At 38.7% G+C, this 23,546-nt stretch overlaps 1 protein-coding gene across 5 annotated transcripts in view; it reads right to left on the bottom strand.

Annotated features, from left to right (window-relative positions):
• The window catches only part of PRKG1 (protein kinase cGMP-dependent 1), a 1,253,946-nt gene that overhangs the window by 147,737 nt on the left and 1,082,663 nt on the right, over nucleotides 1–23,546 (bottom strand). For 4 of the 5 annotated variants that reach the window (XM_035008601.1, XM_035008600.1, XM_035008602.1 and 1 more), the window contains one exon: nucleotides 8,662–8,727. In XM_035008601.1, the coding sequence (XP_034864492.1) occupies nucleotides 8,662–8,727 (66 nt within the window). Of the gene's footprint in view, nucleotides 1–8,661; nucleotides 8,728–13,781; nucleotides 13,995–23,546 lie in introns of those variants that run through there. The other variant, XM_035008604.1, reaches the window with a different exon arrangement.

Here is a 23,546-nt window from a genome sequence, read left to right as displayed (position 1 = left end):
AAAGTGGATGGTACTTTGATTGGGATTGCATTGAATGTGTAGATTGCTCTAGGTAGCATTGACATCTTCACAATATTTGTTCTTTCAATCCATGAACATGGAACGTTTTTCCATTTCTTTGTGTCTTCATCAATTTCTTTCATGAGTATTTTATAGTTTTCTGAGTACAGATCCTTTGCCTCTTTGGTTAGATTTATTCCTAGGTATCTTATGGTTTTGGGTGCAATTGTAAATGGGATCGACTCCTTAATTTCTCTTTCTTCTGTCTTGTTGTTGGTGTATAGGAATGCCACTGATTTCTGTGCATTGATTTTATATCCTGCCACTTTACTGAATTCCTGTAGGAGTTCTAGCAGTTTTGGGGTGGAGTCTTTTGGGTTTTCCACATAAAGTATCATATCATCTGCAAAGAGTGAGAGTTTGACTTCTTCTTTGCCGATTTGGATGCCTCTTATTTCTTTTTATTGTCTGATTGCTGTGGCTAGGACTTCTAATATTATGTTGAATAGCAGTGGTGATAGTGGACATCCCTGCTGCGTTCCTGATCTTAGGGGGAAAGCTCTCAGTTTTTCCCCATTGAGAATATTCGCTGTAGGTTTTTCATAGATGGCTTTTATGATATTGAGGTATGTACCCTCCATGCCTATACTCTGAAGAGTTTTGATCAAGAAAGGATGCTGTACTTTGTCAAATGCTTTTTCTGCATCTACTGAGAGGATCATATGATTCTTATTCTTTCTTTTATTAATGGATTGTATCACATTGATTGATTTGCGGATGTTGAAACAACCTTGCAGCCCAGGGATTAATCCCACTTGGTTGTGGTGAATAATCCTTTTAATGTACTGTTGGATCCTATTGGTTAGTGTTTTGGTGAGAATTTTTACATCCATGTTCATCATGAATATTGGTCTGTAATTCTCTTTTTTGATGGGGTCTTTGTCTGGTTTTGTGATCAAGGTAATGGTGGCCTCATAAAATGAATTTGGAAGTTTTCCTTCCATTTCTATTTTTTGGAACAGTTTCAGAAGAATAGGTTTTAATTCTTTAAATGTTTGGTAGAATTCCCCTGGGAAGCCATCTGGCCCTGGGCTTTTGTTTGTTGGGAGATTTTGGGGGACTGCTTCAATTTCCTTAGTGGTTATAGGTCTGTTCAGGTTTTCTATTTCTTCCTGATTCAGTTTTGGTAGTTGGTACATCTCTAGAAATGCATCCATTTCTTCCATATTATCTAATTTGCTGGCATAGAGTTGCTCCTAATATGTTCTTAAAATTGTTTGTATTTCTTTGGTGAATTGGTTGTGAGCTCTCCTTTTTCATTCATGATTTTGTTGATTTGGGTCATTTCTCTTTTCTTTTTGATAAGTCTGGCCAGGGGTTTATCAATCTTGTTAATTCTTTCCAAGAACCAGCTCCTAGTTTCGTTGATCTGTTCTACTGTTCTTGCTGGGTTTAGGCTTTATTTGCTGTTCTTTCTGCAACTCCTTTAGTGGTAGAGTTAGGCTGTGTACTTGAGACCTTTCTTGTTTCTTGAGAAAGACTTGTATTGCTATATACTTTCCTCTTAGGACTGCCTTTGCTGCATCCCAAAGATTTTGAACAGTTGTGTTTTCATTTTCATTTGTTTCCATGAATTTTTTTAATTCTTCTTTTATTTCCTGGTTGACCCATTCATTCTTTAGTAGGATGCTCTTTAGCCTCCATGTATTTGAGTTCTTTCCAACTTTCCTCTTGTGATTGAGTTCTAGTCTCAAAGCATTGTGGTCTGAAAATAGGCAGGGAATGATCCCAATCTTTTGGTACCGGTTGAGACCTGATTTATGACCTAGGATGTGATCTATTCTGGAGAATGTTCCATGGGCACTAGAGAAGAATGTGTATTCCGTTGCTTTGGGATGGAATATTCTGAATATGTCTGTGAAGTCCATTTGGTCCAGTGTGTCATTTAAAGTCTTTATTTCCTTGTTGATCTTTTGCTTAGATGATCTGTCCACTATTATTGTATTGTTGTCAATGTGTTTCTTTGATTTTGTTATTAATTGGCTTATATAATTGGCCGCTCCCATGTTAGGGGCATAGATATTTACAATTGTTAGATCTTCTTGTTGGATAGACCCTTTAAGTAGGATATAGTGTCCTTCCTCATCTCTTATTACAGTCTTTGGTTTAAAATCTAATTTGTCTGATAGAAGGATTGCCACCCCAGCTTTCTTTTGGTGTCCATTAGCATGGTAAATGGTTTTCCACCCCCTCACTTTCAATCTGGGGGTGTCTTTGGGTCTAAAATGAGTCTCTTGCAGACAGCATATCGATGGGTCTTGTTTTTTAATCCAGTCTGTTAGCCTGTGTCTTTTGATTGGGGCATTTAGCCCATTTACATTCAGGATAACTATTGAAAGATAGGAATTTAGTGCCATTGTATTGCCTGTAAGGTGACTGTTACCGTATATTGTCTGTGTTCCTTTCTGGTCTATGCTGCTTTTAGGCTCTCTCTTTGCTTAGAGGACCCCTTTCAGTATTTCTTGTAGGGCTGGTTTCGTGTTTGCAAATTCTTTTAGTTTTTGTTTGTCCTGGAAGCTTTTTATCTCTCCTTCTATTTTCAATGACAGCCTAGTGGATATAGTATTCTTGGCTGCATATTTTTCTCATTTAGTGCTCTGAATATATCCTGCCAGTTTCTGGCCTGCCAGGTCTCTGTGGATAGGTCTTTTGCCAATCTAATGTTTCTACCCTTGTAGGTTACATATCTCTTCTCCCGAGCTGCTTTCAGGATTTTCTCTTTGTCTATGAGACTCTTAAGTTTTACTATTAGATGTCAGGGTGTTGACCTATTTTTATTGATTTTGAGAGGGGTTCTCTGTGCTTCCTGGATTTTGATGCCTGTTTCCTTCCCCAAATTAGGGAAGTTCTCTGCTATAATTTGCTCCAGTATACCTTCTGCCCCTCTCTCTCTTTTTTCTTCTTCTGGGATCCCAATTATTCTAACGTTGTTTCATCTTATGGTATCGCTTATCTCTCGAATTCTGCCCTTGTGATCCAGTAGTTGTTTATCGCTCTTTTCTCAGCTTCTTTATTTTCCATCATTTGGCCTTCTATATTACTGATTCACTCTTCTGCCTCATTTATCCTAGCAGTTAGTGCCCCCATATTTGATTGCACCTCATTAATAGCCTTTTTGATTTCGACTTGGTTAGATTTTAGTTCTTTTATTTCACCAGAAAGCGTTTCTCTAATAACTTCCATGTTTTTTTCAAGCCCAGCTAGTATCTTTAAAGTGATGATTCTGAACTCTAGATCTGACATCGTACTAATGTCCATATTGAGTAGGTCCCTGGCAGTTGGTACTACCTCTTGTTCTTTTTGTTGAGGTGATTTTTTCCGTTTATCATTTTGTCCAGAAGAGAATAGATTAATGAGAGAACAAAATGCTAACAGCTAATAACGTCCCCAGAAAATATAATCTAAATAAATCAGAAAAGACCTTCAGAAAGTGGTCACTTTTCTGTTCAGACAGTTGTTGCTATTCTTTTCTTTGATCTCCTGTTGAGTTTGTAGGTGTTCAGAATGCTTTGATCCCTATCCAGCTGAATTCCTGAGACCAGACGAAATCCAGGTCTCCTACTCCTCCACCATCTTGCTCCGCCCAACCTGTAAATTATTTTAGTGACTCCTGGAGTCCCATGGAAGGCCTTAGGCATCACCTGGAATAATTTAGAGGGACAGAGGGAAGACCTTTGGGTACTCTAGGGATTTTATCCCCATGGAGCCAGAAAAGTTCCTGCTTTTTTTCTATTTTATTTAAACAATGGATTTGGTAAAAGAAAAGTTTAAAACCAATGGTGATGAGATATTATTTTAGCTCAAGATTACCATGGGTGATAGTTAAAACAATTAACAGTATGACACAGGAATTGGCCAGTCAGAATGGATACTCATACTGGGGGTGTACCAGAAATCATCTTTTAGTTATTGCATCCAGGAGAGATTGGGAGAGTCATTGGTGGGGACATCAGATGACCAGGACAGTAGGGGAGTACAAGGGACTCACAGGGAACTCAGACCACTGCTATTTACCAACCAGTAAGAAAATATTTTAATTTTCATAACCAGTATGGCTACATCTTGGAAGTTACACAGTAAATCAGGGATAGTTAGGACTCTAACTTAGATCTTCATTTCCTGGGGAAAAACTTACTAGCAGTTATGTTACTGTCTTTAACAATGATCTCAACATGTCAGAAAATAAATGATCTTCCTTGAATCTCTAGCTTTATCAACAATTCATGTCAATGAAAAAGTAGGTATTGCATAATCTATTATAGAATGCAGTGATGTACTTACTTTTACATTTATATATTTTCATGGATTCCAAAATGAGAGATGCTAAAGACACCTAGTTATTTTTTTAAATATTTGAAAATTTTATTAATGGAAATAGACCATCCTGTTAGACAGATATCCTTTTTTAGTCAATTTTCACAGAATCTAGAATCACTGCAGATAGTTACTAAGATCATGACGAGGCTGCAAGAATCTAATCATCAGAGAATACTTTTTGGGAAAACCATGTATCTGTTTATCGTTTTCTAGTTTGTCAATGTACATTTTCTAAAAGAAATTCTCACATGCATGATTAGTTACAATAGTTTTTTTGCTCTCCCTCTGGAATGATAAGGCATAATTACTGGCTTATGTAACATGGTACCTCACTTGTAAATTTAAGAAAGAAGCTCCCTGTGTTGACAGTTCTAATGTCTGCCATCTGTTTGTAGGGGATGAAGCCCTGGTGCTCCCCTAATTGGCCATAAATTAGGTTCCAGCAGCAGGCTCTTGACAGGAGCCTTAAGTTACAGTGGTTGTTGTTGTTGGTGGTGGTTTTTTGTTTTGTTTTTTAAGCTGTGAGTTCAACATTTGGTGGGAAGACCTGCTTCTCCTCTAAGATACAGAAATGCACATTCTGACTTCTACAGAAATGCACATTCTGACTTCTTTTTTTTTTTTTTTTAAGATTTTATTTATTTATTTATTTGAGAGAGAGAGCAGGAGAGGGGGGAGGGTCTTGAGGGAGAAGCAGACTCCCAGCCGAGCAGGCAGCCCGATGCGGGACTCCATCCCGGGACTCCAGGATCATGACCTGAGCCGAAGGCAGTCGCCTAACCAACTGAGCCACCCAGGCGCCCCGCACATTCTGACTTCTACAGTCAGGCCATCTTCTCTATACTTCTCCCCTCTCCAGGGGTACGCTCTGTATATATTCTGAAGGACAAACTTCTGCCAGATAGAAAAACTGCTAAATAAGAGGAGGTCCTGTGCCTTCTGCAAGAAGAGGAGAGCACATTCGTTGAATGCTTACTACACATCCTGTGATGTGCACGGACCTTCACATATGATAAACTGTTTGATCTTCAAAACAATCTTAACTTTAGGTAATCCCATTTTGCAGATAGGGAAACTGAGACTTAGAATTTATGTAACTGCCCATAATCTCAAAACATCATGTAGTCAGGATTCAACTATTGGGTTTTATTTGACAAAGCCCATGCATCACCCAGAGCACACTATATATTAGGTTTGAAAAAAAAGAGAAAATTGGATGAGGGCAAAAGTGTGTATACAATGCTACATGGCATTCTCTCACTCCTCAGGACCTCACTTAACTCATTTGAAGAAGCAGGACCAGACTGCCCACAAAATCCCACCTAGTTTGTTTCTCTGATTAATCTGGGCTTACTGTTTACCAGGAAATCTTATCAAGTTATTCAACTTCCATGGGTTTCCACTTCCTCTTCTATTGAACATCCTGTCTACTTTCCAGCTGGGATCCCATGCACGTGGAAATTCATAAATTATTAAAGGACTGTAGGAATACAGACCGATATGATTACCTGTTCACCCCAGTCACCTGGCACATCCACAGCCTCAGAAAATCTAGTCAGATTTTTTCGCTTTAGACTTTATTATTATTATTTTTTATAAAGATTTTACTTCAAAGTCATCTCTACACCCAATGTGGGGCTCAAACTCATGGCCCCAAGATCAAGAGTCACATGCTCTACTGACTGAGCCAGCCAGGCACCCCTCTTGCTTTATACTTTAGAGGCAAGGTCAAGACCATTTGAGTTTCTGTAACTTTCCTGATCTACATCTCTACAAATTTTCTACCTCTCCTTTTAGAAATAGAAAAAAAAAAGAAACCTATGTTCTCCAAGTATTCTTTTCTTGTTTGCCCACCATCTCTTCCTCTGTGGCCTCATTTCCAACAAATATTCCCTCTAGTATTTCATTTGCTCCATCTTCCTGGATGTGTGTGTGTACTCATCACACGGACACTCTCCAGGAGCCCACCAATGCCTCATGCCACCCCTCCCTTCGTCCCTCCTTCCCTCTTTAGTTTCTACCAAGTTCCTGAAGGAAATAGCCCTTAGTCTGGGTGATCTCACTTCCCCAGTGCCCACTCACTCTCTGCAGGCTGGACACCATTCTCACCACTTGACTGAAACTTTTTCCCTCTATCTGTATACCTTTCGGCTTCCACCTGCGCAGAACGCAGCTGACTGTCTTTCCTCTCGTGAATCTTCTCTTGGCTTGTGAGGTTTCCAGCATGGCTCTTATAGCCAACACTTTGGTATTATCTACTGTTTTTTTTTCCTCCTCCTGCCTCATTCTTAAATGTAAGAATTTTCCCAACTTCTAAACTTGGTCCTTTTATCTTCTTCTCTCTTCTTTCATGCAATTCCACCCAATCCCGTGGCTTCAGCTGTTAACTCTACATGAGCAATTTTTAAGTGAATTTTAACGGAATACCACTGTACCTCCCAAATGGATTCCTCTATACGCCCTCCAGATCTTCTCGATCCTGAGTACACCCCTAATTCCTTCTATGCCTTTTACATTCAGTCAAGGAGTAAGCACTTTGGTTTCACCTCTTCATTCTAATGCAGTCCCCCTGTAACTGGTCTCATGATCACTGCTTGGATGTACAGATGCTAAGCAGATATTCTGCCTCCTATTCATCTTACTCAGCATTCTCAGATTAGTCTAGCAATACAGTGATAGAGGGACACTATTTTGTCGCATAAAACTCTCAGTTACCCTCATCCCAACATTGAGTGAACCAGCCCCAACGTGTCTGTGAACTCACCTGCCCCAGCACCTCTGCCAACCACCCTGACCCAGCCTCCCCTCTCCCTCCCGTCCCCGGCCAGCTGAAATGGTTGTTCCCTTACGAGAACTGTTGTGCTGTTCAAACTATTTCTATTGCCTGTACTTCCGGATCCGCCCAATCATGCCCTGTCCCTCGCAAAGACTTCCCTGATTCTCCTTAGTAGTCGTCACTCCCTTCGCGGGACTCCCCTAAGTGTGTCCTCTGGACCCTTCCCACTTTCTGCCTTGTGCATAGGTCACAGATTCTCTCGTAGAAGCAAACCCCCAAAACCAGCATTTGTGCTGCTCCTCAGATTCTTCTCATGGCACCAAACCCAAAGACTTGAATGTGGTAGATCCTCAGTAAGATGTTAGGCAAATGAAGGAAACAACTGGGTAATGGTTGTTTGTAGGAACCAGATAAAGAATATCTGTGTTAGGGACATTCACAGACACCCCGTTCTGCAGTTATGCCACTGATCTGGTTCTAGGGGCCTTCAGAATTGAGATTGGTATATCAGGTTGGATCCTTCTCTACCTAGAGCTTACTGAGCCCCACGTGCACCTCCATCATTCTCGACTGCTCACATCCGGCCCACAGGGGCAGGCTATCCTGACACCCACAGCCTATCTAGATCTATTAGCTTCACAAAAGGGGTGCTTTGCAGTTCTTTCTCTTGAGTCAGCCACTTGGCTTTTCTGATACACTTCTCCACATACAGCAATGAGGAAGAGTCTGGAGGACTGCTTCCAGATCTCGCACACACATTTTACCCAGGCCCTTGGAGCGCCAGTAATAGGGTATTTGTAGTTTAACCGATAAAGCATGCAGGCAATGAGACTAACAAAGCCAGATGGAGGGAAGGAACAGGGATGGGCATCTTCAAACACACTTGTCATGGCCCTAAATATATGCCTACATCTGAAATGTTGTTTTCTCCAAAAGCATCTTCCTTAAGTGCTTCCCTTATAGGAGTCTGGGAATGGGAGAATAGAGAGAACTAGAACATGCTGAAGGAATAATCCATTTCTTAATAATAATAATAATAGTAATATTATTATATATTCTATAGCAGTAATAATAATTATTACTCTAAAAATTTACTCAAATAGCTAGCATTGTTAAGATCCTCCCCAGTAAAAAAGAAAACAAAAACCAAAAACCAAAACCAAAAACAACAACAACAACAAAACACAAAAAACCACTGGGGCCCATGATATCCTTGTGTCTCATGAATCCTGACATTTCTGTGACATGGCATGATGGCCCGTGCTCGTAAACAAGCTAACTGTGGTGGGGCTCACACTGGTTAAGCACCCTGTGGAAACTCTCAAGGCCAGAATGGCAGAGCCAGCCACTTCCAAGAATGATAGGGAATGAGAATCAAATATACAGCTCATTTTAAAATGAAAGAATATCAAACAAGTGTTAGTAACTCCATAAAACGTCTAATTCCAAGAATTTATGTACGGCACAGATCGGAGTGCACAGTACACAGAATAATGCAGTGTACTCACTCTCTGTCAATGACAAGGCAGGTCACAGCCTCTGCGGCAATCACGTTTGCTGTCCTCACATCCTCCCTATATAAAAAAAGAGAGAGATGTTGAAGTAAAATAACCTTTACTATCAAAGAAAAGTGATCATTGCAATTAATTTCAGGAAACACAGTGAATTATGTATACCCCTCGATTTATCCATCCCCAGGGTTATGCTTCGCTCATGTCTCAAATTTCTTTGTCCTGAGGAACCACCTTACTCTTGCCATGAATCCCTCAAATCCTACAGTTATAATCCAGGAGTTAGAATTTTCGATCTTAAAGTTTCATTTATATAAGTGAAACAAAATTTTATATCCTTGTTCCCTGTGCTCTTTGGGGAATTAAGGAGTTAACTGGCTAATGATGAGGATGGTAATGATGTAATGAGAGTTTTTAAAGGACCCGAGGACTGAGTAATCCATTTGTGTGTGAATTTATTATTATAACCTTGAGAACAATGGATCTGTTTTAATTATCCCCTTAGAGACCCTGTTTTAATGTGGCTAACCTTTTGGCCACTTCTAACACACAGTTATTCATCTACACCAGAGTTCTCGGTTCTTCAAGAGTATCTGACAAATCTTAATTGCTCTGATTGAAATATGTATATACTGTTTGGAAATATCCAATTTGTCACTGTAGGCATATCTGTGAACTTCTTAAACCTTTAAAAATGTGTTCTTATATTTCTCGTCTTACCCAGAGGTCAAAGACAGACTTTGTAAATTAACATTCACATTTCATTCTGAGCTACTAAAAATGTCATAGTATCACTACATAGAAACAGTAAATTATATATGAAAATGTACTCCGTTTCCTAGAAAAGTAAAATTTCAAAGTTAATGATCAATATAAGTTTGAAATACATTACAGAGAAATATACAGAAATAATATACTGTTAATAATACATTATAAAAATCATAATCCAATTATCATAGGTCTCTAATAGTAGGCTGTTAAAGTCTTGAAAATAAAGATGTACCCACTGAATTTTTATTTTTCAAAATATACTACTTTCTCACATATATTCTGAACCCAGTACTTTTTCTACTGATCTGTCTTTCACTGTGGCTACACCATGATATTGCAATTACAGTTGTGGGGCGCCTGGCTTGCTCAGTTGGTAGAGCGTGCGACTCTTGATCTTGAGGTCATGAGTTCAAGCCCCACACTGGGTATAGAGATGACTTAAATAAAAACTTTAAAAAATTAAAGAAATAAAATTACAGTTGTTTTATAGTAACCATTAGTATTGAGTATTTGGTAAACAAGTGCCCCTTCACTAAAATTATTTTTCAGAAATAGCTTGATGACATTGTTAAACATTCATATTTCACAGAGACTTTAAAATCATGTTTCCACTTCCAAGGGAACCCACACTGGGATTCTGGTAGAGGTGTATTACATTTATACATTGATTTCAGAAAAAGGACTTTTTCATTATATTGATTTTCCATACAATCACATCACATGGCCCTCCACTTGTTCACAGCTAGTTTTAGGTCTGTAAGTAAAATTTCTTAATCTTTTTCCACTAGGCCCTTTTTTTTTTTAAGAATTATATCGTCACTTTCTCTTATGAAAGCAGTCTTTCCACTTCTGTTTCTCACTGGTTATGCTATTAAAGGAGAGAAGCTATGAATGAGTGTGTATCTTTAATCCATGTGTCATACTAAGCTCACTTCTGAGTCTACAACTTTCCTTCCAGTCTCCTCGGCCCCCCGCAGGATTCTGTCAGTGCCTCCCTCACACCCCCACCTTCCAGCCAAACTGGCCACCTCTGTTCTCTGCTGAATACATCGACCACCCCCCAAACCCCCCACCTATAGGCCCCTTCCTCAATTCATTAGAATTAACTAGACCAGGTTCTCCACCCATCTGTTCTCACGGCCTGATGTACCTCTCGACCCAAGTACCTATGGTGGTTTGTCATCTATATGTTTATTTGTGGGGTCCTTGGTTGGTGATTCTATCCCCCTCCCACTAAACCACAGGGGGGCAGGTTCCATGGCTACTTTTACTCCCCGTCTTACCCCGAATTCAGGGGCATGCAGGAGGCGCCTACTAAGAGTGTGGTACAAGAATGGCAAAAGCACCACAGCCTTGAGCCTGTGCATAGGACGAGCAGAGAGCAGGTTTTGGACTCACACTGTCTTGGTTTTACGAGGCAAGCTACAAGCTATGTGAAAGTCTTGAAAGTGGGAATGGTAAGAGCGCACACTCCCTGGAGGGTATTAAATGCGACAGAGTTAAAGTTTATCATAACGCCCAGCTCATGGAGAGAAGCGCATTCTTCTGTGGATTCTGGCCCTTTCATCTTCTGTGTGGCCACGTTGTCCAGTGGTTTATGAAACGCTCCCACCCAACAGAATGCAGATACTCTTTCTGCTCCAAGGGAGCAGACAATATATTTTCAACTCCATGATCATACTTTCTGAGCAGGAATTTTTAGTGAAGGGGACACAACAATGGGCAGAAAACATGAGTAATACCCAGTAGGTCTTTCATAAATTGTATGACTCCTTTCCTTTCCTTTCCTTTTTTTTTTCTTTCCTTTCCTTTCCTTTTTTTTTTTTTTAAAGATTTTATTTATTTATTCATGAGAGACAGAGAGAGAGAAGCAGAGGGAGAAGCAGGCTCCCAAGGAGCAGGGAGCCCGACGTGGGACTCGATCCCAGGACCCTGGGATCATGACCTGAGCCGAAGGCAGACGCTTAACCGTCTGAGCCACCCAGGCGCCCTCTCCTTTTCTTTTCATTCCTTCTCTCTTTCTTTCTTTGGTTTTATTTATTTATTTGATAGAGAGAAAGTGCAGGAGCAGGGGGGAGCTGCAGAGGGAGAAGTAGACTTTCCGCTGAGCAGGGAGCCTGATGCAGGGCTCAATCCCAGGATCCTAAGATCATGACCTGAGCCGAAGGCAAGATGCCCAACCAACTGAGCCACCCAGGTGCCCCAAGAATGACTCATTTCTTAGGAGGTTGCTCATGGTAGTACGTTACTACACCTTGCTGCTAGTCTAAAAAACCAAAAGAACACTTATCACAGCTTTACAGAAAACATATTAAATCTGAATTTTCCTAAAATATATTACCATCTTGACAATTTAGTCACGTCTTTAAAAATATAATATATACAAAATAATGCTTTGTTCTGAATATATTCTCTGTGCATATTCATTTTTTAATTATTTCATCACAAATTTGCAATATTTTAAACTTTTATTATATCATCTGGCCTAAATTGGATCTACTTTTTCAAGTGAATGCAATTTTCTTGCAACAAAAAGAAAACTCATAAATATTTTAAAATAGAGATGGGGAAAAATAAAATATCAGAAGAGTCACATAGTCAAGAGAAATTAGAACTATTTTATTTTAAAAAGGAAAATCTGTAAGTTATGGTCTACAATCAGGCATAGTACCTAGTAAAGTAACAGAGAAGAAGCATAACATGGGGAAAAGCAATATATTAATCATTAGATTATAATATTTGCCATTTACTCAGTACCTAGTATACATCAGGAACTGTATTAGGTGATTCAAACAAATCTCACTTAACGCAGATAGCAGAGGGTGGGTATTTTATCTCAAGTTTACACACGAGGACAAAGTTTAAGTAGCGCACCCAGAGTCAAACATAGCTCGTGAGTTGCTGCTTTGGAATTTGAACACAGATCTGGCTGGCTCCAGAGCTCATGTCTTTCCACAAAAGCCCACTCCTTATACACTCTGCTACCAGACTGCAATCCGACAATAATTCTAAATGCATTCTAATGAAAATGACTTCAGTGCAGTAAGTAGTCATAATGTCTGTTACCATAAAAAATATACTTAGTTGTTAAGAAAAACAGCATTCATATGTTTCTGGCTGCTCAAGGGCAAAGCTAATTCAATAAATCATTTTGATTCTAATAGGGTTCGAATTCCTATCTGTGGCTATGTCCTAGCCCTGCGATATTGCTTTATAATAATGTTACAATAGGAAATAATTAAATGCCAAGTTCATTCCATGCCAAATTCATGTTGCCACTACGCTGTCTTTGTATCTCTGCTATTAAAGTGTTTCATGCCATTATGCCTGTCTATGCAGGTATCTAGAAATGCTGTCCCTGTGGACTCAGAGAGCCTGCTCCCGTGAGAGACAGAGTGCTATCTGATCTAGTATTGACATGTGCTAACCCCTTATTTTAGGAGAGACGGTAGAAACTTCTAATGAGACAATATCACTCATAGAAGCTGACAATACTGTGACTGCCTATTTCCTTTGCAGGTGTGAGGAAATATGAGATTGAGATAGAAAACATTACATACTCGTCTAATACAGAGGTCCTGACTGCTTATTTCCTTTGCGGGTGTGAGGAAATATGAGATTGAGATAGAAAACATTACATACTCGTCTAATACAGAGGTCCTAAGAGCTCCATGTGGTTTTTAAACTTCTCTCTATCCATACACAGCTGCTAGGATCCTGGTTTCACACAGAACATCTGCCCAGTTAGCAGGGGCTTCATGTAATACTGGCTTAGAAGAGAGAAAGAGGAAGGAGGCAGATCCTGTTATTTATAAAAACAGCTTTCTTTGAGTTTTACTTTTTGACAGATCATGGTATACGATCATTTCTAGCAGAAGACTACAGGAGATTCTGGAAGTCCCATTGACGTTGACCACAAGATAATTTCATAACTAGAATTATAAGATAATGTACAATATACTTAATTAAAAACATCCACCAAACACATACTGCCTCTTAACACTCAATACACTTCTTTATAGTAAGTCATGCACCTGTATCTACACAAGAGTCCGGGTCTAACGCGCACATCGTCTCTAAAAACCAAACCTCCTACTCATCCACTGCTGTACCTGTCTGTTAGTCGACTGCAGCCTGACAATTAACAAACACGGGCTGCGGTGCAGGTAGCTACTGTAGCAACACCCACGTGCTGTTGATTAATGAGTAATCACAGGCAAAGCTATGCAGTTTAGTGGGGCTCTCTTTGTAAGCCTTTCTGGAGGAGTTAGAAATTCCTTTCAATGAAATCACAGAGCATGAAAAGCACCCCAAGTATCTGCAAACACCGTTTTCTGTGCACTGACTCTGAGATGCTGCGAACTTCATCACTGGAATCTTCGTCGTCACTGTATCCCACCGTGGCGTCACTATCAGAGTCTGAATAATCCATAGCAAGGGTTTACATGGGCTCTTCTCCTTCTGAAGCGATTTTGTTATGCCTCCTGGCTGCGAGGGAACTCTAGAGCACGTCGCTACCTCAGGGGAACGACACAGAGTGTAGGAGGCCAAAGGAGAACGTAGTTCATGCAAAGTAGCTGCCTGAGAAGCTTTCCCAGCTCGAGAGTAATGTGAGCGCTGCTCCCGAGCCCGAGCCCTCCCTCCGAGCCAGCCTTCATGCACACTGACACTTGGAGCTTAGAGCCACTCACGGCCCCCGGCCCTGCCCTCTTAGTCAAGCGCAGCAGTGTAAGTCCACAGTGAAGTTTGCTTCACGCCGGACCAAATAAACCCTTTCCATCTCAGAAATCAAAGGCAAACATACTACAAGTGGGACGATAAACATCCAACAGCCACTTAAAATGAAACTACGCTCTGAATTAGTGACGGACCAGAATTGCACAATTTGTGGCGAATTCAACCACGCCTTCCAATTTGAAAGTTAGGTCCCAGAGCAGGTAAGTGTTCTTGGACAAAAAGCTTCATCAGGCTGGTCACCGACTCCACTGCCTACTTGGTCATGAAGTGATTCCAACATGACTCACACCTCCTGCACTCTGCAAAATGGACCGATGCACTGCACATAAATACATGTCTTCTAACTAGGGATGGCACAGAGTTAGCAACCGGTCAATTTTTGCTATCAGTATCATATCATCACGTTAGGGTCCTCTAGGACATCGCAGAAGCATGTGACCCTTTCCACTTTCTCTCTGGAAACTCCTTCCCTAAGTTTCCGTAATAGCAGTCTCCCAATTATTTCTGACACCACCTTCTCAATTTATTTTCCTGAATCCTTTACCTTAGTTCACTAAAATATAGGTGTTCCTCCAAAATTCTGTTTCTGACCTTCTGTTTGTTGCTCTGACTTCTCTCACTGGGGAAATCTCATGTCATCTTCTGGTATCAACTACTAGCTTTATAAATGACTCTAAAGACTTCATTTTAGCCTTTACCTCTCTCCTCCTGGACGCCTGCCTCTGGAAGTTCCACTGAAATCTAATTCAAACCCAACTCATTTCCTCTTAACCGCAAAACCTCGATTTTCATTGGGCACTCTATGACATCACCCTTTGGGTCAATGACATCATCATTCTTCCACTTGCCTAGGCTCAAAAGATCTCTCTATGACTGCATAGGTTTGTTCAGACTGGCTCTATCTCTGCCTTCTCTATTGTCCCTCTCCTTCCTGTACATTCCTAGAGCTACTGCTCTATGTGGGCCAACACCATTCCAACCAGGAATGCTGATCTGGCTTCGTAACTGGCCCCCGTGCTCCTTCGCAATCCCTCTTCCCATCCACGTCGCACTTGGTTGCACATTTTCAAATTTAAATCTAGCTGTGTCAACTCTTTGCATGAGAGCTTCCAAAGGAAACACCCAGGAAAGAAAAGTTTCTGTGCTGTTATCTAGGGTTGGAGGTCCTCTACTTTCTGACCTATCACCTTTTCAGGCCCTGCACTCGTGACAAATAACAGTTTCCTTGGAAGACCCCAGCTGTTATCTTCATGCCCACACACAGAGAGATGGCGCTGCCAAGAACCCTCCATCCCAGTTCAAAAGTTCACCCATGCAAACTTCTACTATCTTTTAGTAGCATTTATAAAGGTAAAAAAAAAATCCACCTAAGAAATAGGTCTACATATTGATTATGGAAAAAAATAGTTAAACAAAAAAAGAGGGAAATATAAAAAAATACTATCATGGCACCTACCAGGAGATAACTCAGGTTAACATCTTGGTGAATATCCTTCAAACACTTTATTATTCTTAAGTATTTGCATGTTTTGTGAATATAATCATAACATCCTTCAAACACTTTATTATTCTTAAGTATTTGCATGTTTTGTGAATATAATCATAACAAGGCAATAATTATTTTAACAAATATTTACTGGGGGCTATTACATTCTGCATGCCTGAATCCTGAGGTCTAGTGGGGACAGAAGTTAAATCAATATGCAAGCATATAACTGAAAATGCCAATCTAACAGCATGCATCAGAGCTGTAATAAAGGAGGTGCTCATTTGGCAATTCAGAGGACAGACAACATTTCTGAGGATGTTAAACAGTAAGACTGGAAGGATTTGTTAGCAACCTGAGTCAGGAGATGTATTTTCTAGGAAACATCTACAACACAGGCAGGAGCCCCAAGGTAGGAAATAGCATATTGTAAAAAAAAGAAGGAAATCGCTTATTGTAAAACAAAGAAGGCAGGGATTCTGAGATTGAGGAAAAGAAGGCAGGGGTCAGGAGAACAGACTGGAGGGCAAGGCCACATCATTCAGTGCTGGGGGCTACTCTAAGGATTTATTTTTTAAGAAGAGGTTAAGGGGGGGCGCCTGGGTGGCTCAGTCTGTTGAGCTTCTGACTCTTGATTTAGGCTCAGGTCATGATCTCAAGGGTCCTGAGCATCAAGCTCCATACTCAGTGGGGAGTCTGCTTGAGATTCTCTCCCTCTCCCCCCTCCCCCCACTCACATTTATACACTCACTTGTTCTTCTAAATACATAAAATCTTTAAAGAGAGATTGACTAAGTGAACCTTTTTTTCCATTACCATAATACATAAAACCTTAACAATTAGCTGGAAAGATCAAGCTCAATTAAAGGAAACATTCCATATGCTATGATGAAATAAAGTATCAAGGAAATCATTTTAGATGCGTAATCTTAGAACACTGGTGGCCTTCTCACTTTTTAAAGTAGATGTTGCTGTATACCCATTGATATATGTAAATATATATCTATTTTTTTTTAAAGATTTTATTTATTCATTTGAGACACAGAGATACAGAGAGAGAGAGAGAGAAAGCATGAGCAGGGAGAGAGGCAGAAGCAGGCTCCTCACTGAGCCAGGAGCCCAATATGGGGCTCGATCCCAGGACCCTGGGATCATGACCCGAGCCGAAGGCAGACGCTTAACCATCTGAGCCACCCAGGCGCCCCTATATATCTAAAGAGAAAATATGACCTCCACCCTTTAGATTCTTCCAATGAAGAATGCAGAAGTAATGACAAAACCAACGCATAAAAATCATTGTATTATCAAGAACATATACCAACTCACGGTCAACACCAGTGCACTAGCCTACCCACGGCAGTCTCTGCTTCTCATCAAGAGTACGGACTCACGACACGACCTCAAAGAGGATATTTCTCTAGGCAGAACAATTCCAAGCATGATCCATAAAATAACCCCAAAGTGTATTCTTCCTGGCAACACTGCTGGGAATTTCCACTCACTGTATTAATTCACTTCCGCAGAGGATGCAAATCCTCTTTGACCTATGCCCATGGGAGGTCACAATCAATAAGAGAGATGAATTTGGAAGAACTCCATTTTCACATTGTTTTTTTCTAGGACTTCTGTTGCATTGGTGGCATCATGAATCTTTCATGTGACCTAAGAACTTCACATTCTATGGCATGCTTCAATGACAATGACCATAGATATTTATTAGGCTGAACCAAATGAAATAGGCACTTTTGCACAGCTATTGGCCATTTCATATGGTTCAAACTAATACATGGAATTACTGAAAGGGGAGGGAAAGCAATTGCAGAGGAGTAAATACCGCTATTTCTTTTCCCATTGTGCTCCCTTTGTGACATGAGCTGAAGTGAGGGTCAAAAGTAAGCCACACTGCTTCTATATTCTATATTTGAACACATACATTCCTGTGAATGTTGATGTGACTGGTGGCTTTTGCTCTTCTATCTAGACATTAAAGAATGTCCTCTGTACACTCCATTATAGCTAGGGTATGAAAGAACCACTGAGGAAATTCCTAGTTTTGTTGTTGCTGTTGCTAGAGTACAAATAGTATTTACTCTGTACTCTAGCTTTGAATAATACACTCTTTGGCAAAGTCTTATAAATTTAAAGAATGTCTTCCTGGAGTGTATTTTATGGAGAGAAGAAAGAGTTTGCTTTTCTTGTTTATTCTCTGTTATTATTTTATTAGTCATTTAGAAGAATAGATTTTAGATATTATGTTGTCATGGCTTTCTTAGGAGGCCATCTGGTCTGTTTCTGAATGATTTAGAGGAATTTTAATTTAAGAGGGAAAAAAGGAGAAGGAAAATTTTTCCTCTATTCAAAAAAAAAAAAAAGTCAACCCCGGAGTACAACACAATAAATGTTTGTTCCTTTACTCAAATCAGACACTCACTTTCCTCTTAACTCCATGCTTCCCCTTCTCTGAACCATATTTCATAAAATAATTTGATCAAAATAAACCTGGTGGTTGGTTTTACTTTTCAGACAGTGATACATGTAATTTTGTAATTTAATGGGCCAAAGAAAGTTTGCATTGTGGGAGAAGATATTAACAGACATATTATTCCATGTGTCTTAAGGGTCATAAGTACTTTATTTTTTTAAAGATTTTATTTGAGACAGAGAGAGAGAGTACACACACGAGCAGGGGCAGGGGCAGGGGCAGAGGGAGAGGGAGAAGCAGACTTCCCGCTGAGTAGGGAGCCCAACAACATGGGACTCGATCCCAGAACCCTGAGATCATGACCTGAGCTGAAGGCAGATGCTTAACTGACTGAGCCACCCAGGCGCCCTGGGTCCTAAGTACTTTAAAGAATAAAATAATGCATTGGTCTTTTTTCTGCATGTCTTCTGCATTCCACAGAGCTGACAAGTAATTCTTCCGTTTTCCCTATCTTTAAAGTAGCAGAAACAGAAGTATACTAGAATGATGGCTAGAACTGATGTACTGGTAAAGCCCAACTGATGCTTGTTTGAAACCAATGTTAAGGTGTGTGGGCACATATTTCAAAGGCCTTTTAGCTAAAGTGCCTTCAAGTTGGGAGTGTGTCCTCTCCTGTAAAGAATCTGAGGCACCGTGTCAAGAGAGTGTCTCTTACTTCTTTTTCTATTGCCAACTTAGTACATGACCTTGAGGAAGTGCCCCATTATCCACATTCGAAATTGTGACTGAGATCACTGTTCTGTTCTCCTCTGTAATTAGTTTTAGCAATGTGGACATTTTTCAAAAGTTCCAATTATAATGGTTTTCAATGCTCCTGAGACAATTCATCCTGAATCCAAGGATATTGCTTTAAACAGAAAAGGACATGATAAGTCTATAATTATGATCTACTATCTAAATATGTCAGTGGTATATCATGGCATAAATTTTCCTATTAGTCATGTTTATCTGTGACTAAAAATGTATTTTCACATGGAAATTAGACATGTTCACTTGAAATAATATATTCACAATCAGAAGTCAAGAAAATGTAATACATGTTCATAAAATCATATTTCGATACTTTAAAATTAAAATTGAGATTTTAATAGGGCTCTTTCAGGGAAGAGAAATATTTAGAAATTTCATTTATTATTATCATTACTTTGAGAATTTTAAGACAGAGACAACTATAAAAGATCTTTTCTTTTTTTTTTTTTTGGTTTTTGCTCATCAAATATTTCCTATTTTGCATTAATTGAATAAAGAAATAGCTTTTTAAACAATATTAGTAAGTGATTTTAGAGTCCAGTTCATCTAACATGCTATAATTTCATCCAAATTGAAGATCAACTTTAAGTCACAGATAAAGAGAAGAAACAGCTTCATTGGTAAAGAAAGGAAACTCAAGGCTATGCTTATACAAACCAATCTGAATAAAAAGTGCTGAAGTGGAACCCCTGCATACAAACAAAATAGTCAGTGTTGATTAGGAAAAGCAAACAGGATACTGGATTCATTGAATGTATCAATTTTTACCAAGAATTTTAATATATTAGACTTGCCTTCCTTGCCCAGCAACTCTAAGTTATGTATATGATTTTAAATAGTTGTAAAATATTATATAGTTTAAATACCTAAATAATTGAAAGCTAATTTCTTTAATATGTAAAGAGTTTCTACAAGTCAATAGGAATATAAAAAATAACACCTCAATTAAAAAATGAGCAAATTATATGGCCCCTTCATAGACAAGTAAGAAATAGCTTTTAAACATGAAAACAGGCCACAAAACACAGTGAGAGAAATGCAAAGTCCTTGTGAAAACACTATGGTAAAAATATAATCTAGTGTAACCGTTTTTGTAGACAATTCAGCTTTGTATAACAATTCACAGCACGTATTACATTTTTTCTTGTGATTATTTATCTCGCATAGGTACTCACGCTTTTGGGAAATAATGACATTAAATATTACTACAACATTGTAATAACAACGTTGGAAATAACCTCAATATGCATCAATGTGGGATTAAAATTTTTCGGGATGCTGATTGTCTCAGTTGGTTAAGTGTTTGCCTTCAGCTCAGGTCGTGATCTCAGGGTCCTGGGATCAAGTCCCCCACTGAGCTCCTTGCTCAGCAGGGAGCCTGCTTCTCCCTCTGCCTGCCACTCCCCCCCTGCTTGTGCTTTCTCTCTCTGACAAATAAATAAATAAAATCTGTAAAAAAAAATTTTTTTTCTACAACAATACAAGGGGCTATTTTTAAAAGAAACTATTAAAATAACTGCTTCTCTGATTTCTTTTCCCATTCAGTTTTCCCTCCCTTCCGCTATGGTCCTCTGTGCTCTAGACTCAGGGAAACTGAGGTTTACAGAAGGGAGGGGGGTGGAGGATGGGGTAACTGGGTGATGGGTATTAAGGGCACATGTTGTGATGAGCACTGGGTGTTATGTGCAACTAATGAATCATTGAACACTACATCAAAAACTAATGATGTACTATATGTTGGCTAATTGAACATAATAAAAAAATAAAATAACTGGAGAAAAAATATATACACATGATCTCCAGGATATCTTAAGTGAAAAGACCATTGGAGGAAAACTATGTGTATATGCTCTCATTTATGTAAAATACACACAGATAAGCATACATTAAAATGCATTGGTTATTTCAGGGTGTGTTAAAAAAAGTAATTACATCCAGGGAAGACACTATGTGATTAAAGGACAGAAAAAGGAGGGAAAATTATTTTTGTAGCTTTTGAGTTTTATATTATGTACTTGAATTACCTATCATAAAATAAATATTGTTTTTAAAGTAAATACATGAAATAATAAAAATCGACTCTTACAAGCAATTTCTGGGTAGAGAAGCTGGTGAAGTCTTACACTCTTCAGGGGCCTTGTCTGTGTTGACTGCGTGGTTAGCTGTTGTCCATCCCTGGGTCGCCTCTCAACCTTCAGCCCATGGGCATCCCCAGTGAGCAGGACTCAAGTGAACTGATGCTGGCCTGGTCTGATCACACGGAAGGGATACTAGCTTAGTGGCAGCGGGGGGCGGGAGTTGGGCAGTAAAAAAGTTTGACACAGTATCCTCCTGTGTCGTTTACAACACTGCCTTTCACCCTGCTTTCATTGGCAGCAATTATAGGAACTAGATGACAAACTAAGGAAGGTATTTTTTGCAGCAGGGACATCTGCATCTTAACACCCTTAACCCCTGTTAGGGTGGCATTATGGGCCTCTTAAAATGTTAAACTAGCAAGTGTAGGTCTTATAGATATCCATATGTGTAGGTATGTAATAACACCTATATTTAACATTTGAGATTGTATTTTTAATATTTCTACAAGTAATTGGAAAATACATTTTCGCTCCATAATGATTTTTCACAATGTAATCACACAAGGTGCATTAAGCGTGTTTAAAAAGTCCATGGTAAATCTTTGCATTAAGAAAGCAGAGCATTGTCATTAGAAGAGCAGATTCAAAAGTTACTTCATCTAGGTTCAAATACCAGATGGGACACTAATTAGCCATGTAATCTAGAATAAGAACTTAAGTTCCCCGCTTCTCAATTTTCTTGGGAAAATAAAATTATTTAACAGGGCTGATATTATGAAGAATAAGTAATTACATGTACAAAAGCACCTGGATTAGTGTCTGACCTACTGATCACTCAGTAAACATTAGACAGTATTATTATGACTTCACTACTATTAAACATGTCTAACTGCAATAGAGTCTCTATATTCTTGTTTACCTCTGGTAAATCATCATAACTCACATGCCTCTTCTATTAATCTGAAAAGTTTCTCTTTTCATAGTTAGTAAATCCCTCTGTTGATAATATAAAACATGCCTCCAATGTGCATTCAAGGATTTCAGATCACATTGATGAAATTTTCAACTATGGCTGACTCAATCTAAAATTGCAGGAATTAATGAAAATGCTTCCTTGCTCTAATACAGAAAAAAATGACATTCATTCATTCACTCATTCATAAAGTAGGGTTGGCAGATTTAGCAAATAAAATTACAGAGCATTCAATTTAATTTAAATTTCAGGTAATATATTTTTTAGTATAAGAATGCCCCATGTAATAACATACTTGTAGTAGAAAATTATTCATTGTTTATATAAATTCAAATTTCACTGGCATCTTGCAATAATCTAAAATCTTTCAGACACATCAAGAACAGCTTTCAGAGGGAAATTTATGGTGGTACAGGCCTACCTCAAGAAACAAACAAACAAAACTCTCAAATAATCAGTCTGATCTTACACCCAAAGTAACTAGAAAAAGAACAAACAAAGCCCAAAGATAGTAGGAGGAAAGAAATAATAAATATCAGAGTGGAAATAAATGAAATAGAAATTTAAAAAAATTTAAAAAGAGCAATAAAACCAAGAACTGGTTATTTGAAAAGGTAAAAAGCAAACACACACACACAAATAAACCTTTAGATTCATCAAGGAAAAAAAAAAGAGAAAGGACACAAATTTTTAAAAATTCAGAAATGAAAGAGAAGTAACAACTGACATCATAGAAATACAAAGGATTATAAGAGACTACTGTGAAAAATTATATGCCAATGAACTGGACAACCTAGAAGAGATGGATAAACTCCTAGAAAGGTACAGTCTTTCAAAACTGAATTGAGAAGAAAAGAAAATCTGAACAGATTATTAGTAACAAAACTGACTCAGTAATCAAAAAACTCCCAACAAACAGAAGTCCAGGACCAGATGGAGAATTTACCTGTGAATCCCAAACATTTAAAGAAGAGTTAATTCCCATTCTCCTCAAACTATTCCAAAAAAACAGAAGAAATGGCGAAGTTTCCAAATACATTCTATGAGGCCAGCTTTACCCTGATACCAAAACCAAAGACACTGTAAACATACACACATACCAATCAAACAAAGAACTATGGGTCAATGTTCCTAATGAACACAGATGCAAAAGTCCTCAACAAAATATTAGCAAACTATATTTAACAAAATATTAGCAAACTATATTCAACAATACACGAAAAGGAACATTCAACATAATAAGGTGGGAATTTTTCCGGGGATGCAAAAATGGTTCAATGGTTCAAATGGTTTTTAATATCAGTATATTAAAAAATAAAGGACAAAAATCATATAATAACCTCAGCAGATGCAGAAAAATCATTTGAAAAATTTAACATATGATTAAGATTTTTCTCTCTCCAAGTGGGTTTAGAGGGAACATACCTCAGCATAATAAAGGCCACATATAATAAACCACAGTTAATATCACACATAATGCTGTAAAACAGAGCTTTTCCTCCAAAATCAGAAACAAAACAAGGATGTTCATTCTTGCCATTCTTATTCAACATAGTACTGAAGTCCTAGCCACCACAATCAGACAAGAAAAAGAAATAACAGGCA

Source organism: Mirounga leonina, unplaced genomic scaffold, assembly GCF_011800145.1.
Source record: "Mirounga leonina isolate KUSES-001 unplaced genomic scaffold, KU_Mleo_1.0 Mir_152, whole genome shotgun sequence".
NCBI classification, from domain to species: Eukaryota; Metazoa; Chordata; class Mammalia; order Carnivora; family Phocidae; genus Mirounga; species Mirounga leonina.
Note: the sequence above shows the minus strand (reverse complement) of the source record. Positions and strands in the feature narration are given on the sequence as shown.